Source organism: Temnothorax curvispinosus, unplaced genomic scaffold (assembly GCF_003070985.1).
Source record: "Temnothorax curvispinosus isolate PA1 unplaced genomic scaffold, ASM307098v1 QBEX01000258.1, whole genome shotgun sequence".
In the NCBI taxonomy this organism is placed as follows: domain Eukaryota; kingdom Metazoa; phylum Arthropoda; class Insecta; order Hymenoptera; family Formicidae; genus Temnothorax; species Temnothorax curvispinosus.
The window spans coordinates 165,062-181,690 of record NW_020210038.1 but is presented as its reverse complement, the minus strand read 5'-3'; the positions used below and the strand labels follow the sequence as shown (position 1 = coordinate 181,690).

Genomic DNA, 16,629 nt, shown 5'->3' with positions numbered 1-16,629 from the left:
CGATCGCAACTACGGCAAACGGCAATAAGAAAAATTTGGAAAGAGTGGGGGAGTGGGGGAAGGGTGTACGCCGCGTGACGCGTCTCGCGAGGTGCGAGTTTCCAAGAAAGCCGAGCCGAAAAAACGTAAACAACCTAGGCGACGTAAACGGCAATAAAACGATCGAACGGCTCGCGAGCGATAATGCTTTTTAAAAGTTTTTAAGGCTCCTGGGACTCGATTCTTGTATTTATTCGCAAGAGAAACGTATGCGTAAATTCTGTTCTTACAGAAACGTTGCAAGTTGATTGGTTAAAAGCCATGCGATAGCCTAATCGACTTGCAAACCTTTTCCGTAAGAACAACATTTGCGCATACGTTTCTCTTGCGATTCTTGCGAATGATAATGGCACGCAAGAATTCTCAGCGTGCCATTTCTTTTCTCTGACGTCCCATGACCGCGGTGAGGGCCCAGGAGCCGTCCCATTTGATATCTCTCCCTACGAAATAATAGATTAGTAAATGAAAACTGTTTTCTAGCGCGGCGACGAGTACGACGAGCAGGAACGCGAAACGTGTGATTCGGCGACTGATTTCAGCGCGTCGATATAATGTCTCTCTCGTGCGATTGTAACGCGAAATTCATACGCGAAATGTTTCAACGTTATGCAAAAATCAGTTAATCCGTCTTGAATACCATTAAAGCGCTCCGCGTTCCTCGTGTCTTTTTATCTGTCGAGAAGATGTTTTCGCGCGCGGACGAGTGACGGAGTGTCCGGACTCGATGAGTTTTGCCACGAGTGCGACCGGCTGCATATTGCAGGGCTGAGATAAAGGGCCCGCGACGTAGGGAACGCCTCGAACGCTCGAAGAATAGACGGAACGGGGGAGACACGCGAAATCGTCCTTAAGTAAGTAATCGTCGGCCCTACCGATGGTATTCGGAGAACGGAGAACGGGACGAGATGAGGTGCAAACGACGACGATGGAAAACCGAGGCATGCCGGGGCCGGGGACTCGATTAAATGATTAAACGAGCCCCGCGGCGCCATATTAAACTCGCCGTTATTCTCCCGTTCCTTCTCGGTAGTCATTTCAACCCTGCAACGACGACGACAGTCACCCTCTTCGCCGCAGCCGCGGCTTCTTCCATTTTTCCCTTCATTCTTCGTGCCTTATTCTTGCATCCCCTAACAATGTCATTGTCCATTATCGCGGCACAATCGCGAGGAAGAACAAAAACAGATTTCGATTATATACCGATTGCAATGAATTCTGATGAACCGGTTTTCTTTTCTGAGGCAGGCAAGAGGAAGGGCGTAAAAGACGGTCCTTCATAAATCTCTCTCGAAAGCGCTATATCGCTCCGTCTGCACCGGGGCGGGAGTCGGGAGTCGGGAGTATATCTCGAGAGGAATATGCCCGATTCTTGGAATACGTTATCCAAGTGCTTTTAAATAGGAAAAATAATATGAATATGGTGAGCGAATGCGCGATATAAAATCTAGATGATATTTCGCGAGAAAGAAACTCGGGATGAAGTAACGCGCGCGGTAACGTTTCACCGCGCGGTATAAAAATATCAATAATTTAAGTTAATTAAACAGCTAATATATCCTACGTATATTTTGATGAATATTTTAATTTTACATTCTTCGTGTGTCACTGCTTGATTGTATCACCAATAATATATCATTATTATGTACACAGGATTGATGTGATTTTATTACAGTATAATAATCCTGCAATGAAATATTCATCGTATAAAATTCCGCGATACATAATTTCATTTCGTTTGTGCGCGCGGACTGGGAAAACATGGTCGCGAGCTGGATTTTAAACGACCTGGAAATAAAATGTCTCGAACAGCCTTTTGAAATAATTACGCGGATGGTCGCGGGTTACGACGCAGCAACGCGCTATCAGCGACGAGCACATGGATTTTCAGTCCCGGCGGGGGGGGGCTCGATTAGATCATTTAGATCGTTTTAACGCCAACGGAAGAAGCGGCCCCGGCCTTTTGCCGAGGTTTTGGATATAGCCGTTGAAGCGTCGCGGCCGAGATGCATTTGCATTTAAACGAGAATTCACCGGCAGTATACCGGCACAGCAACGCCGAAACGCGCCATTTTTATTATTATACCAATTAGGTCGTCACGTTGCGCGTACTACAAATTTCCACCGGTTTATTTTCTTCTCTTTTTTTTAGAGAGAGAGAGAGAGAGAGAGAGAGAGAGAGAGAGATATGCAACCGCCGGATGTAGCTACCGCGGCTCCTCGTCTTTGTGCAGATCACCTGCAAGATCAACAGCGCGACGCACGCCATCAGGATCCTGCGGTGATCGAATTTCGGAGGGGCCTGCCCATCTTTTTTCAGAGCCATCAGTTCGGTGAGTTCGGCCCTTTCGCAGGCAGCACTCGGACCTCGCGATTAAATGGCCCCGTGAAACGTTTTTTTTTTCTCTCCAACATCGAACGAGAGTCGTCTCATACAGTGGGATTGAAAGGCGCCCTCCCCGCTCCCTCCTCCTCCTCCACCCGTTCCTCTCGCCGTTGTTCGACACGCAGTTATCCGTATTTTATGGAATGGCTCTCTTCGACGACCCTCGCTTTTCCCCTCGCTTTCATAAATCATTTACGTCGCAAAGGCAACGCGCTTGACGTTCGATTGCAATTTTCGCGTATAGCACTGCCGTTAAGTCGATTTATCCGCTCGTTAAAAACGGCAGAGCAGAGAAGCGGAGAATAATTAACGAACGATAATACGATTCATTGATTAAGATTGCCGCGTCGACGTTAACGTTAACGTTATGACGACGTTCGTGAAATAATAAGAAGAATCCCGATTGAGTCCGAACCGTTTTGTTCGCGTCTCACCGTCGCGCGCTTCGTGGCACTCGAGAATCGAGATTCCCCCCGATTGCCATTTGAAACGTTTCCAGTTTTCAATATCAAATCGATCTCGGCGGGTGTAATTGCCAATCTCCGTCGCCCAGTTAGCGGAAGACGGGGGACACGTCCTGTTCCGGAAGGCTCGGTTCGCGGGGCGGCCGATCGAAGATGCGTCCGTCGCCGTGCCACCGAGATTTAACAACACCCGGGCCCTTCCGGCTCGGTGACGTTTGACAGCTCGTTAGCTCGTTTCCCTGACGAGGGAAATCGCGGTCATGGCTGTCCATTGTTCTCGTTGGACTTCGTTCGACGGACGCGCGATTTTCTACGATTTTCATATTCCGAGAGCCGATTTTCTCTTTCTCTCTCTCTCTTTCTCTTTCTCTTCTCCTTTTCACCTCCCGTCATTTGTGTCTGGTGGTACAGAAAACGAGTATCTCCTTTGTGGGATGTTCCAGGATGTTCTGGCGGATTGCCAGGATTAATTATGGTATTCAGATGGCCCGCTCGCGGACTATTATGCCTAGTTCTAGCTCAGTTTTCAATTTGCAACGCGTATCGACGTCCTCGAGAATCTTTTTCCGCTCTCACCTCATGAAATTTCAAATATGCGCGTGAATGAATTATAAACTCCTGGCGGAATTTATCTCGGAGGAAGGAAAATTTAGTTGAAACAATGTTTGAATTATCGAATCAGTGTCGAAATTAATAAATGGAAATTAACCAAGAACTAATTGATTCTGATTGATATCGTCTGTAGGCACTTATTATTTATAAAAATTATTATCTTTTCAGATTTATAAATATATTGTTTAATATATTTAAAAAGAATTTTTTCATTTATAAAATTTCGAGGAAGAGAGCGTAGAAGCTTTTAGAGATATAATAATTCTGTTATCCTATTATTTTCGAGATATGGCATTATTAAATGAAAATCAACCCTTTTCTCTGGTTAATAAAATTTGCAACCGCGGTCAAGGAAATCCAACCGTAAATTTTCAACAATAAAATTTGTTACGGTGTACATATTCGATATGGGATATGCATATATTTTTTTAGGGATTCGCATTCAAATCAACTTGGAAGTGCGATAACATTTACGGGCGCGTTTTATTTAATGTATGACGTTATAAAAATATATGGAAATATTTGAAAAAACACCGTACTCACGGGGCTGTAACGCATTATAGCTAAACCATGACGGACAACCGCGATGCATTTACAGCTCATCCATAATCGAATTCCACGTATGGACGCAAACGAATAATTATGTACATGTTTAACGGAATCGTCCATGTTTTATGTAGCCATATTAAGGTAGTATGCTAATATTGCGGGCGTTTTTCTCAGCACGAATGTACGCGCGTTAATAAAATCGACTACGACTCGTTGCATATTGATCTTTCTGGCCGCGACTATTATTATCATTTTTTTCCCCAGAAAGGGTGATAGCGCGGAGCTGACGGAGATAAATCTCGAAAGCGAGATAAACGACGGCGTAGCGAGTGCGTGGCAACGAGGAGAACAGGCATCGGTATTCCGATAGCCGTCCAAAGCAGAAGGCAGGTGTTCGTCGGAGGCAGCTGCAATCACGACCACCATCTGCTGCGGTAATACACGCCCGTTCGGAGTCTTGCAAGCGAGGTAAGAGGCCCCGAGAGCCCTGCCAATTAGGCCCAGCCGAAACACGTGCCTCGGATGAGCTGATTTCGAGAAGAGACGTGATTCTCCTTGAAAAACCGTCGGCGCTCTCTCTCTCCTTCTCTCTCTCCGCTGCGTTTTTTCTCTTTCCTCTTCCTTTCTTCCTTTTTCCACTGCCTTCCAATTTTTTTTCTTGCTATTCTTGCTTGGCTGCGCGCACACCCGCCGCACCTTCGCGTCATCTTTCAACAACAACTTGTTGAGCAACAGTTGGTCGGCACGAGACAAGGAATATGCGCGGGTACCGATTAAAATAAGAACAAAAGGGGATAAACTTGGCTCGCGAATAGCCCCACCGCGCAAAGATTGCAAGTTACTATCATTAGGAAGAAATTCGCTTGTCTACTGTTGGAAGTTACTCCAGAATTTTGTTCTATCGCAAATTTATATTTTTGGAATATATAAAATTTATATAAAAATTTTTATTGCGACCGAATGTAATATATAATACGACATAACTTTATTAAATGCCTCGTAAAAATCTATATCTTTTTTTATATGAGAGTTTTATATAAACTTTACAATTTATATAAGTTGTTAAACAAATTAGTTTTTATAAACTAATGCTGTTTCTCAAGTAATGGTTCATGGTTGAAATAATTTTTTATGTAGTAACAGTATAGCGACTAAAAATAAAACTTAACGGTACAAGATACTACAAGTGACATCTTGTGGCAAGCATACAACTTTCTAGTAGGAAATATTGAAAAAGAAAAATTGATAAAAAGAGAAGAATTTTTATATAAATTTTATATCCGCGCGCGCGTTTGTATTTTAGAAATAAACATTGCTACCTCCAAAATATCACTAGAATAAAAAACGTACAATTATTTAATTCATTAATGCATCAAGATTTAAAAAACTCCATTACTCTCGTCTATAAAAAAAGAAAAAGAAAAAAGTGTAAATGTATAGATTGCATAATTAATCATTTATACTAAATATATATTTAGGTTTTACTAACTTTAACATATATTTCTTTTTTAAGTAGGAAAGAGGGAAATCAGAACACCGACAAAAAATACTTTTCCCAATATTTTAATGTAAAAACTAAAAATTTGAGCACCTATACATTATCTATCTTAAATGAAATATAGAAACAAAAAAAAATACATCGTAAAAATACAATACTGTATTTTTTTAGCCATCAGTGAATTGGTGCTGCCGCCTATACCGTTATTACAGAACTCGTGTCACAATACCACAGCAATTCGATATTGAACGAGGAAAATAAAACGGAAAAAAAATTATCAATTAGACAGAAAATCTTTTACAGAAACCTTCGGTCTATTATTTGTTTGATAATAAAGGAATAATTTATGTAATTTGTTGAAATCAAATAGAATTGGGATTAACAAGAAACGAAATCTAAGGCTGGTATTCATAGTCAGATCTTATATATAAGATCGTCTTAAGTTCATCTTTAAATACTCCGTAGCCAATGAAACGAGTTGTCAGTTGTCAGCATCTAAAGATAAACTTAAGACGATCTTAAATATAAGATCTGACTATGAATATCGGCTTAAGTGTATGAATATAATTTTATTTTAATAGCGACCAGATCGGCCATCCCTGCCCTTCTCGTCTCTTCCCTTGCGCCGATCTTTAGATCTGGATCTTCTATCCCTGGATCGGGACTTCCTCCTGCGGTCGCGACCTCGCGATCTCGATCGTGACCTCGATCGACCCTTGCCCTTCTTACGGCTGTACAAGTACCGGCGGAGCTCCCGGGATATCGGCTTCAAGTGCATGAAGTTACAAAATCCAGAGCGCGTGCACTCGCTAAACGCACACAATTTCGCGTATACAATTTCGTGCCTATTTATTTATGCGCTGTGTAAATCGCGCTTAAGCTCACAAATTTACCCCATTTCATACTGGCGACAGCATGCCTCGCGGAAATCGGTGACGGGCGAGAGCTCGGCGTAAACCGGCCTGCCGCCGAACCAACGATTGTTCAGATCGTTGACCGCCCTCTCCGCATCTTCCTCCCTGCGGAACTTAATGTAAACGTTTCCGACCAGGTGATCGCCGAGATTGTCGCACACGTTCATCTCTTCGATCTCGCCGTACTTGTCCTCGCACTCGATGAAAACGTCCTCGAAAAAATTGTCATAATGCTCCTGCATCTCCTCGTCGGATACGTTCGCAACCACTGTCGTGTAAAATATATATGTATACGTTCCAAACTGCGTAACGCTCTTCTTGTACAGTACTTGATACTCTTATTAAGGCTCAATACTTACAATGAGATCCATCTGCGCTTTTCGCAGAATTCTGAGGGTTTACGTAAAGATTCTGCAGTAGACACGTCTGAAGAACACAGACTTGCGTAAACGATACAATCACATAATAATAAACTTAGGTTTATTACTTTCTTCGGTCCATTTGGACCGTAGTTTTTTTTAGTTAATTTATGTTGAAATATAATACGTACATTTTTTAGACAAAAGTACTGGTATATAAATCCTAATATATTTTAAAATAATGTTGAAAAATTACCAGAGTCGCGGCAGAAAAACATATTTAGTCGAAAAATTTCAATATATGTCGTTTTATACGTCGATAAGATGTATTTTATACGTCGATTAGAATATAAACATTGCGATATGCAAATTATTATGCAAAAAAGATCAGGAAGTATCTTACCTGACTAAAAGTCGGCTTGTTGTGAATTCGCGAGCATCGATCTCCGTGTCGACAGGCGCCTATCTTGAAATAAAACGAGCAATTGACTCTGAAAGTGAAAAAAATAAGCTTACATAACCTATTTCGTACAAAGCAACGGTGTAAAACATGATCCGGCTGGCGCTTACTTGTCCTTTTCGGTGCCGAAAATTGACGCCAGATATTCGGCCATGATCCGAAGATCCTCTGACTCGCGAGCGTGTCACGATTATTCAGAGGATAGAAAACGGAGCTTTTCGTTTTTAAAAATCCGGCAATATACTGAGTAGTGAGTACAACCGCAATACGACCGCGACTACGAACTACGATGTACGAATACATCGAGATCACTGTTTTACCAACGGGGCATTTGTCAATAAACAGTAAATTATTTGTAACCGGGCACTTAGGATTCTTACACCTCAGTATCGAAAACATTAAACTTACGTTACAGTAATTTTTATGTGCTTTTTTTGTTTTTTAAATATTTTTTTTGGTTTCTCCTTACTTATTTTCAAAAAAATGTTAATGACTTTTAATTTAGGATGTAAAAATTATCCTAGGTAATATGCAATAAAAAATCAGGCGCCTGTTCCCAGGTTAATAATTTAATTTATACAATATTACTTACCTTTTGCTCAATTGAAATAAAGTATATTATTATCTATTATTATTATTATTATTATTATTATTATATACATAATTAATTGTAATTAATTATCACTTTTCTATAAATTAATAGTGTGTTAATAAGATAAAAAGGTGTTATTAAAGTTAAGAAAATGACTATTTGAATTTTTTATATTTTATTCTAACAAAATAATTTTACATTACATTTCAACATCCGCAGAAGATTAAAAAACTTTTACAAATACAACGTTGACAAAAATATTTTAATTAAATATTAATTGCACAATTAATATTTAATAAAATCTTAATTATCAGCTTCTTAAATTAATTCCTTACTTAAACTCGCAATAATCGTCATTAAATTTGTAATTCTTTCTTATTAGATTTTCTTCAAAATTTATTGTCATTATTGTCTAATCTCTATAATAATTATGAATGTCTTGATCTTGCCGGTATCACACCACTGTTTTCCAATTGTTGTTTTAGACGGAATTTCTGAATTTTCCCAGTGGCGGTCTTTGGATATTTATCAACGAATTCTACATAACGCGGTATTTTAAAATGTGCTATTTTGCCTCTACAATAATCCGTCAGCTCATTCTTCGTCATCGTCGCACCGTCGCGAAGTTGAATACATGCACAAACCTCTTCTCCGAAGACCTCGTCATATGCTCCTATAACTTGCGCCTGCATTACTTTAGGATGGGTCACCAGGAAATCCTCGATTTCCTGCAAAAAAAAAGCAAAATGAGTGGACTCTTATAAAATAATAAAATTAAATCTCCAAAAATTTTGTATACGTTAATTCACTCTGTTTCGATAAAGCAAGGTTCAAAATCATGTTTATATATACGCAATTTATTTGGAATAATTATATCATTTATAGTAACAAGAGATCAATTTTTTTTTAATTTAATACAATATTTAGATATTTTTTAAAAAGAATCTCTAAAATATGTCATCTAATTTTTTTAGTATTTTTAAATTCGTTTTTTTCTCTTCTACGTATCGAAAAATAAAATATATTACATAGCGAGTGCGATACAGGTCATATACCGAGCTAATTTTTTTAGTATTTTTAAATTCGTTTTTTTCTCTTCTACGTATCGAAAAATAAAATATATTACATAGCGAGTGCGATACAGGTCATATACCGAGCTCACCTTAGGGAAAATATTTTCTCCTCCCCGAATAAGCATATCTTTGAGTCGTCCGACTATAGTAGCGTATCCGTTTTCCTGCAAGACAAATTGATCGCCCGTTTTCAACCAGCCGTCCTCCGTCAAAGTTTTCTTCGTGTTTTCTTCGTCGTCCCAGTAACGCAACATATTGCAGTACCCGCGAATCCAAAGTTCGCCAGGCTCTCCAAAACGGACGGGTAAACCGTTTTGATCGACGATCTAACACGTCAAAAAATACGCGCATAACAAAACTTTGAAAATCAAAACTGGAAGAAGCTATTTCCTAGAAATAAAAGATTGACGTATACCATTGCTTCGACATGATTCGCCAAATGACCCACGGTGTTCTCCGTAAGGTGCCTATCCTCTCCACGAATCGATTGAAATACTATAGCTGTGGTTTCTGTAAGGCCGTATATACTCTGTAATTGAAAGTTTATCTAATACAGGGATTTATATAAGTATTTAAATAAGAGTATCTAAATATATACATTATACATTATACATATATGTAAAATGTATACATATATAATACAATTATTAAAATTGTCTTCTAAAAAAAACGCCGTGATCATAACGATTGTGATAATAATTGTTCAATGTGAAGAGCTATGGCTTTGATTGAATTTACCATCATATCATTGAAGCCAAGCAAGCTTCGAATTCGTTTGAAGAGTTCAGAAGACGCGGGTGCACCACCGGTAATTCCTGCCTGAAGATTGCCCATCGGTAGCTGCAATCGTTGCTGTGCCTCAATTAAGTTCACCTAGTGAAATCATACATGAATGAAACTAAATGCGAATATAAATTTCTGAAAAGAAAATGGGGACATAGGTAAAGAAAAAAATTTTTTAATGCCATTACATAGAATTTGCAGCAACTGGTGACTGAATAAGTAAACCACGCAAAACAATTTTTTTTCTGTTTGTCGGACAGTTTTTGAGAAAAATAGTTTTGAAAATGAAAACAGCGTGTGTCTATATGTACCTATAAAATATTGAACGTGTATAAACATGGATAGAGTTTCTCATAACAATTAGCAAACATTACCGTCATTAAGTTCTAACCGGAAGCAACAAGCATGTCAAAGTGTTTGCAATTGCTTCAAGAGAGATCAGTTAAAATTATTAGCTACAACAATCTCAATAGCACGTAATGATTTTATATTATAAAACGTTGATATAAATCAATTATGACGTTACTGCCACGTGCCATCACTAGTTAATCATTTTAATCAATGTTTTGATTAATAAGATATAGAAATCGTAAGTACATTGATAAATTGATATTAAAACGGTAAAACTAACTAGTCAAATCATTAACAAGTTATTAACAAGTCAAGTCATTTTGAATAGTCATTTTTAATTAGATTATTGTCAAGATTAATGTAACATTTAAAATCCTTTTTTCTAGAAAACTATACAACCAATTAAAAAAAAAATTTATATTGTTTACTTATTTTTTGTACAAAAAAATTAGTTTTAGCTAATTTTACCATAAATTACTAGAATTTGTAAGTTTAAACATTTTATATAGACAATTGTATATGTATACGTTTTATTCTTTTAAATAATAACAATAGTGATGAATGATAAAGATAGTGATAAATAAAGTTTTATAGTTTCGCAATGATAATGAAAGTTGTCAGGCAAAAAATGGAGAGATAATTTTACTTATCAGCGTGACATGGATATATCGAAAATAAAATTCAAAAAGAAAATACCGCTTTGCGAGACTAATATAACAAGGCTTAGTTTAGTAGGATTTATTCATGAATCACATAAGTTTTATCGATTTGAAATTCCGCTCTGCAAGCATGACTAGCGATTGCTTATCGCGTACTCGTACGGCTCCCGACTAACTATCGAGACTATTAACAATTAGCCAATAATACATCGTTAGAAGTGTTTGTCATATTTAAATACATTAATTGTATACAATCTCTGTAACGGCATCTTATCGTGAAATATGTCACTTCTAACTATATCAAACGGAAATTTTCAAACAATCTAGCATGCATCTGTTTCGTCCTTGCTTACCCACATAGTTGGCGTTCCATACGTTATAGCACACTTTTCTTGCGCTATCGCTTCCAAGGTTTTTACCGGATTAAAGGAGCGTTCTTCCATGACGAGGGTACTCCCCGTATGGAAGGTGAGCAATTCGCCCATTATCGTGCCGAACGCGTGAAAGAGAGGCATGTTTAAACATATTTTGTTCTCGATAGTTATCTTCGCCCTTAGCGAAGCCTGCCAACAGAAAAATCAAACTCTAAGATATAAAATACAACATACTTGTATAACATACTTAACTTAGGTCATCCGTGAAGATAAAGAAATTTTATTAATCAGATAAATCACTTTAGATCATTATCCTCTGCTGCTTATCTTATGAGTTGAGAGAACAGAGTTATTATAAATAATTTTTAATTATTTAATTAATAATTAGAACGGAACATTCATGGTGCAGTTGTTTAATGTTTGTAGGTCTCACCTCTTTGCTGTTGGTTACGAGACTCCTGTGCGAGATGAGCGTGGCTTTGGGCCTACCGGTAGAACCAGATGTGAACTGTATGTTGCATCCGTCATAGCATGATATCTTGTCCTGCTCGGCGGCGATCGCATCCATTTCCGCTCTCGTTGCCGAAATTTCGACGTCGGCGAAACGGTGCGTACCGCTATAAATTAAACGCGCTAATATCGTTTACATTCCCTCAATGACACGATGTTTGCGAACGTGATCAAATGGATAGACCTTCACCGAAGCTATTAACCTAATTGGACCATGATTCTTCCATACGGCACGGTTATTAATCAAATCGGTTGATTGGTAAAAGTTGGAGGGCTACGCCAAAAGGAAACACGCGATACGCGCGAGATTTCACATTCATGTGCAACGATGAGACATACGGGAGAACGCATGACGAAAATAATAAAAAAATAAAAACAGTTTCGAAGAAACAATATTCGATGAGATTGCTGAATGTTTTCTTCGGCATCGAAACAGTTTCGTTTTAAACCGTCACCCTTCTCCAGTATTACGAGTCGTTCAATCTTCGTCTTTTTTTGCGACCTCAGATCGATACGCTATTCTCTCTCTCTCTCTCTCTCATGTCATGAAACAGAACTTATACCTTATACCTTGGCCATTTACCAAGAAGTATATTCAAAGTGTTGACATTTTGATAGTTATCTACTGTAATATACGCACAATATAATTTTCTATTCATATATGAAGATATATGTATTTAAAAAAACTCTATAATTATTACATATCCCACACAGCACACTTTATCTGAGGGACGTCCTACAGATAAAGTGGGATATCTCAATAACCGGTGGATATCCAGTAGATATTTAATATCCGGTGGATATCCAGCGGATGCACAAATGTCCCTCAAAATATCCTGTGCTGTGTGGGATAGATTAAAAATGCAGCTAAACTTTATTTTTAATTTTATACTTAATGTATTTTAAATATAAGAAAAAGAATTTATTCTTAAAGTTCGAAGATTTACTTGTAGTTTAAACAAAAAAGGATTAATACGGACCAATTTTTAAATTCTAATAAACATAGGCTGTGCACACACATAGAAATATTTACGAAAATAAAAGTGCATAAGACGTTTTGATATACAATAATCTCGTGTTCTTAATCCATTTCGCAAAATCGAGCAAAAGATTTCTGTCAGTCAAAGTGCGAGGACTCACGCGATATTCACGGTTCAGTGAAGCGATCGCGTTCTAGTGTGTGCACATATTAAAAGCTCACGAAAGATCGTGTGCGCGCGCTCAAGTCCACAGTCATTAAAAAAAAAAGTCAATTATACCAAAAGCAATAATCGCGTCATTTAAATGTCCTATTAACATTTTTTTAAATTAGTTATTTTTAAAGAAACGGCTATTAACGAAGGCAGGAAGTAATATTCTTTTTTAAAAGATTACGTCTCGCAAGATTGGAAATTATTTCTAAGCAAAAACTTAAAGATATGATAATCTTAATTTTAAAGTGTATTGCGCTGCACATATGCCGGTATGATAAATATAATACTATTATGATAACATTAATTGGAGTCTCTTACGTCACGTGATCCGGGGAATAAATGATAATATTTTCCAAAGTAGGGCACATTTTCTTTGCGGCGAGCAACATCTTTGGATAATTCTGCGTTTTAAATTTGTCGGGTGAAACAATCGCCTTTACGCCAACTTTTTGCAGACAATACTCTAATTCGTTTTGCTGGTAAGCGGGGTTAATTGCGACGACGATTAATCCCGCCCTCGATGCACTCAGGGACGTTATGAGCCATTCTAGATCATTCGGACCCCAAAGGCCCAGCCGATCGCCCTTTTTCAAGCCTAGCTTCTTCAGACCCGCAGCAAACGAGTCGACTCGTCGAAGAAGCTGGGTGAAGGTTAAACGAACATTTTGAGGAATCGAAACAACGCAAGTCCGTTCGGGCCATGTTGCAACTGCCTCGCTTAATAATTGTCCGATAGTTTTGTCCATTACAGGAAATTCGCCGGGATTATACATATGAGCCGCTTTGATTGCATGAGAAAAATTGACCCTCGTTTGGATATTTGATCTTCGAAGCTGACGTCGTTCTGCAACAATTAATTTGCAATATGATTTAAGTTTTATTATATATCTAGAGAGCTTTATTCTTATCTAGTCACGTATTTGTATTTTTATTTGAAATTGGTTTCATAGCGTCTCAAATCTTATGATGACTAAACGTTCCATATTAAGTAAAATGCTGTTAAAATAATGTTAATAAAACGCTAATGGCAATTTACCAATGTGGTCGATAGAATAATATCGTTATCTATTAAAGTAAGAAGTAGATATTATAATTCGTAATTTTTTGCAATTGCTAATATCTCTACACTAATACTGATATTATCGAAAATTATTGCTAATACAGATAAAATAGTTATGGAAACTATCTATCGATTCAACGCCTTTTAATGTAATAATATAATTCAAAGAATATTGTAATAGAATAGTCAGATGCATATACATATATTTCTTTCCAAATGTTTATATTGCTTTCACTTCAATACCTCCGCTCATGATCTTTGATAGGGATCGTTTGTTAATAATTAATAATAATTAAAATAAACATCAGAAGTAAATAATACATACAATGTTTTTCAAAGTTATTTGAGCTCGAAAACAATGTAAAAAAACACTCTATGGTTTTTTTACGCAAATTTGCGTCATTAATAATATAATTTTTTTAATTGCATTATGCGACAGTAAAATTTTTAAGAGCATCGTAAATTTAACGCATTTTAAGATAACACTATCGTGCTATTAGTATTAACAATACGAACAGAAAAAAATTTAATTGCAAATACACAATATTATTTGTTTTAAAAATTCCCATACAATAATTTGTAATTATTATATTTGATACATAAAATCTGATTTTTTCTACGATATTAATGTTAATGTCAATTCAACATCTTTTTTTTTAGTCAAAATAGTGGGCAAGGAAAACGATTACAAGTGATCTGTCTATTCAGTATCTGTCTAGTCAGTTCTATATTCACTGTCTTATCATAATGTATTCAAATTTATTATACTGTACCAGATCTTAAAGTTTATTATATAATTTATTTTATTGTGTGACTTTTCTTTACTTACCTTTAAAATTATGATGCAACACAGAGAAACATCGTGAGTGGTTCTGATGATTTATAACTCCGGACGTGACACATCGCGAAATTGATCTAAATGAAGAAAACATCTTTCTAAAAAATAAATAAATCGATCAGACTTGTGTCGCGTAAGCAGGCGAAACGCTCACTAAACTCTGTATCAAAGCAGACTCTAATAAAAACCAAATCCTTATCTCGTATTCGTAACCATATTATCTGTTCTTAATCATTTCTCTTCAGTGCATTTAAAATACTGCAACAACATTAATTTTACGATTTTTAAAAATACTTTCTTAATTTAATTTAAGAAATGTTTTATACAATATCAGACATTTGTATAAAGACAAATCTCTCATAGAAAAATGCACTATAAAATTTTCTCATTTCAAATACAGCACAAAATTTTCGCACTCACTATAAAAGCATCTGCCTATAACGGAACAATAATTTAAGTATTACAAACATAACAAACATGACCTATAAATTATTAATTTTTTAAACTTTAACTTCTATTAGCATGTTACAAATAAGTTATTATAATACAATATCGATCTTTTAGCATTATATTATATTAGCACAATATTATATATCAGATCATTTCCTTTCTGTCAATCTTATCTATTTTCTCTTTTTTTCAATCTTATCAAACTTTTTTTCCTATCTATCAGACACACAAACACAAACATACACCCACACAAGTGAACGCGCACTGAGACAATTGTGGAATAAATTACGAAATACTGCCTGGTGATTTAATGCGTTCAGCGCTGAATATATCGCGAACAGAAACAACTGAACAGAGACGGACCACTGCAATGCGGGGAACGCTTTCATGTAAACTGATGTAATTGTCAACGTGTATTGTTAGTAAGATGTTCGTAATACAGGATGGCCAATATATAACTGACTGGTTTGTATGAGCTGCCATCTTAAATGTATGCGTTTCTGTCAGTTGCACTTGCTTGACGTAACTTACGTAAAGTTACAGTTATTGACTGACGACTAATTATTTTGATAAAACATTTTCACAATGCTTACACACTGTTGTATTGTGTACCCTGGTAAAAATTATCGTTAGAGACCGTTAGAAATGGAAAGAATCGCATAGTAAAACGGCCGTTTCTGACTGTTTTACTATGCGTTTCTTTCCATTTCTAACGGTTTTTAACGGTAATTTTTACCAGGGTAACGCTCCATAATTAATTTGCTGCAGGTGCTCTCAACTGTCGAAGCGCAACTGATAAGAACACATGTATCCAAAGCTGCGTCCCAATATTCACTACCAGTACTAAAAATGTTTAACGTACGTGACGTAAACAATGAATATCGGAACGCAGCTTAAAATGGCAGCTTATTCAAATCAGTTACACATTGCCCACTCTGTACATTGATAATGCAACAGAGCGAATGTGAATGCGATGATATTAACACAAATTTACATCAGCAACATTATTGATATCTCACTAACTGACTCTATCCAGTTTTTCATCCAGAGCCAATGTCACGTTATTTATGTGAGCAGAGAACGCAATGAACGCATACTAATAAGTTATACATTGCGACTGATGTTGCTCTTGTTCTTATCGCCTTGGAATTGCAATTCAAATAGTGTCGTATCATTGCGAGATAGTTAGCAATTTAAATAGCGTTAAGTACTTTTTTCTTGCTCAAGTATTTCTTTCTCAATCATTGCGATTGGCTATGCTAAGCGCAACGATTGAGAAAGAAAGAAATACTTAAACGCTATTTTTAAACAAGGCGATTCTTTAAATTTACGTTTACTTTCAATCATCCATGAGAGATAAATCGATGCGAGAAGCTTGTATCTGCACATATTGTATAAGCTATATGATCTACAATTCTTCTGTAAATATTCAAATAAAAATATGTTTTTTAGAATTTTAAATTTCGGA

At 36.8% G+C, this 16,629-nt stretch overlaps 2 protein-coding genes across 12 annotated transcripts; both read right to left on the bottom strand.

Annotated features, from left to right (window-relative positions):
* Window positions 1-5,594: 5,594 nt before the first annotated feature.
* Window positions 5,595-7,557, bottom strand: LOC112451669 (splicing factor U2af 38 kDa subunit-like). The gene is made up of 5 exons (XM_025011450.1): window positions 7,389-7,557; window positions 7,222-7,309; window positions 6,819-6,885; window positions 6,439-6,727; window positions 5,595-6,354 (listed from the first exon to the last, which is right to left on the bottom strand). The coding sequence occupies exons 1-5, from the start codon at window positions 7,430-7,432 to the stop codon at window positions 6,120-6,122; spliced, it is 723 nt and encodes a 240-aa protein (XP_024867218.1). The 5' UTR covers window positions 7,433-7,557; the 3' UTR covers window positions 5,595-6,119.
* A 586-nt stretch (window positions 7,558-8,143) lies between these two features.
* On the bottom strand, window positions 8,144-16,182 carry LOC112451779 (acyl-CoA synthetase family member 2, mitochondrial). 11 transcript variants are annotated; one of them, XM_025011641.1, is made up of 9 exons: window positions 15,451-15,726; window positions 14,703-14,788; window positions 13,132-13,657; window positions 11,544-11,727; window positions 11,090-11,299; window positions 9,682-9,816; window positions 9,359-9,472; window positions 9,033-9,269; window positions 8,144-8,598 (listed from the first exon to the last, which is right to left on the bottom strand). In XM_025011641.1, exons 1-9 carry the CDS (start codon window positions 15,642-15,644, stop codon window positions 8,299-8,301), a joined length of 1,986 nt encoding a protein of 661 aa, XP_024867409.1. In that variant the 5' UTR covers window positions 15,645-15,726; the 3' UTR covers window positions 8,144-8,298. The 11 variants fall into 11 exon arrangements, with proteins under 11 accessions (XP_024867409.1, XP_024867415.1, XP_024867424.1 ...); XM_025011647.1 differs by having other exon boundaries at window positions 8,145-8,598; window positions 14,703-14,809; window positions 15,405-15,634; XM_025011656.1 differs by having other exon boundaries at window positions 8,145-8,598; window positions 14,703-14,809; window positions 15,411-15,634.
* Window positions 16,183-16,629: the final 447 nt, after the last annotated feature.

Bases quoted from the DNA above. Each gene is read 5' to 3' on its own strand.
- LOC112451669 (XM_025011450.1), bottom strand. From the start codon at position 7,432: ATGGCCGAATATCTGGCGTCAATTTTCGGCACCGAAAAGGACAA. The intron at 6,728-6,818 runs GTAAGTATTGAG...TTTACACGACAG, and splicing joins AAGCGCAGATGGATCTCATT to TGGTTGCGAACGTATCCGAC. The intron at 6,355-6,438 runs GTAAATTTGTGA...GTGTGCGTTTAG, and splicing joins TGTCGCCAGTATGAAATGGG to CGAGTGCACGCGCTCTGGAT.
- LOC112451779 (XM_025011633.1), bottom strand. From the start codon at position 15,644: ATGGCAGCTCATACAAACCAGTCAGTTATATATTGGCCATCCTGTATT. The intron at 9,473-9,681 runs GTAAATTCAATC...TTTCAATTACAG, and splicing joins TTGGCTTCAATGATATGATG to AGTATATACGGCCTTACAGA. The intron at 9,270-9,358 runs GTATACGTCAAT...TTGACGTGTTAG, and splicing joins CGAATCATGTCGAAGCAATG to ATCGTCGATCAAAACGGTTT.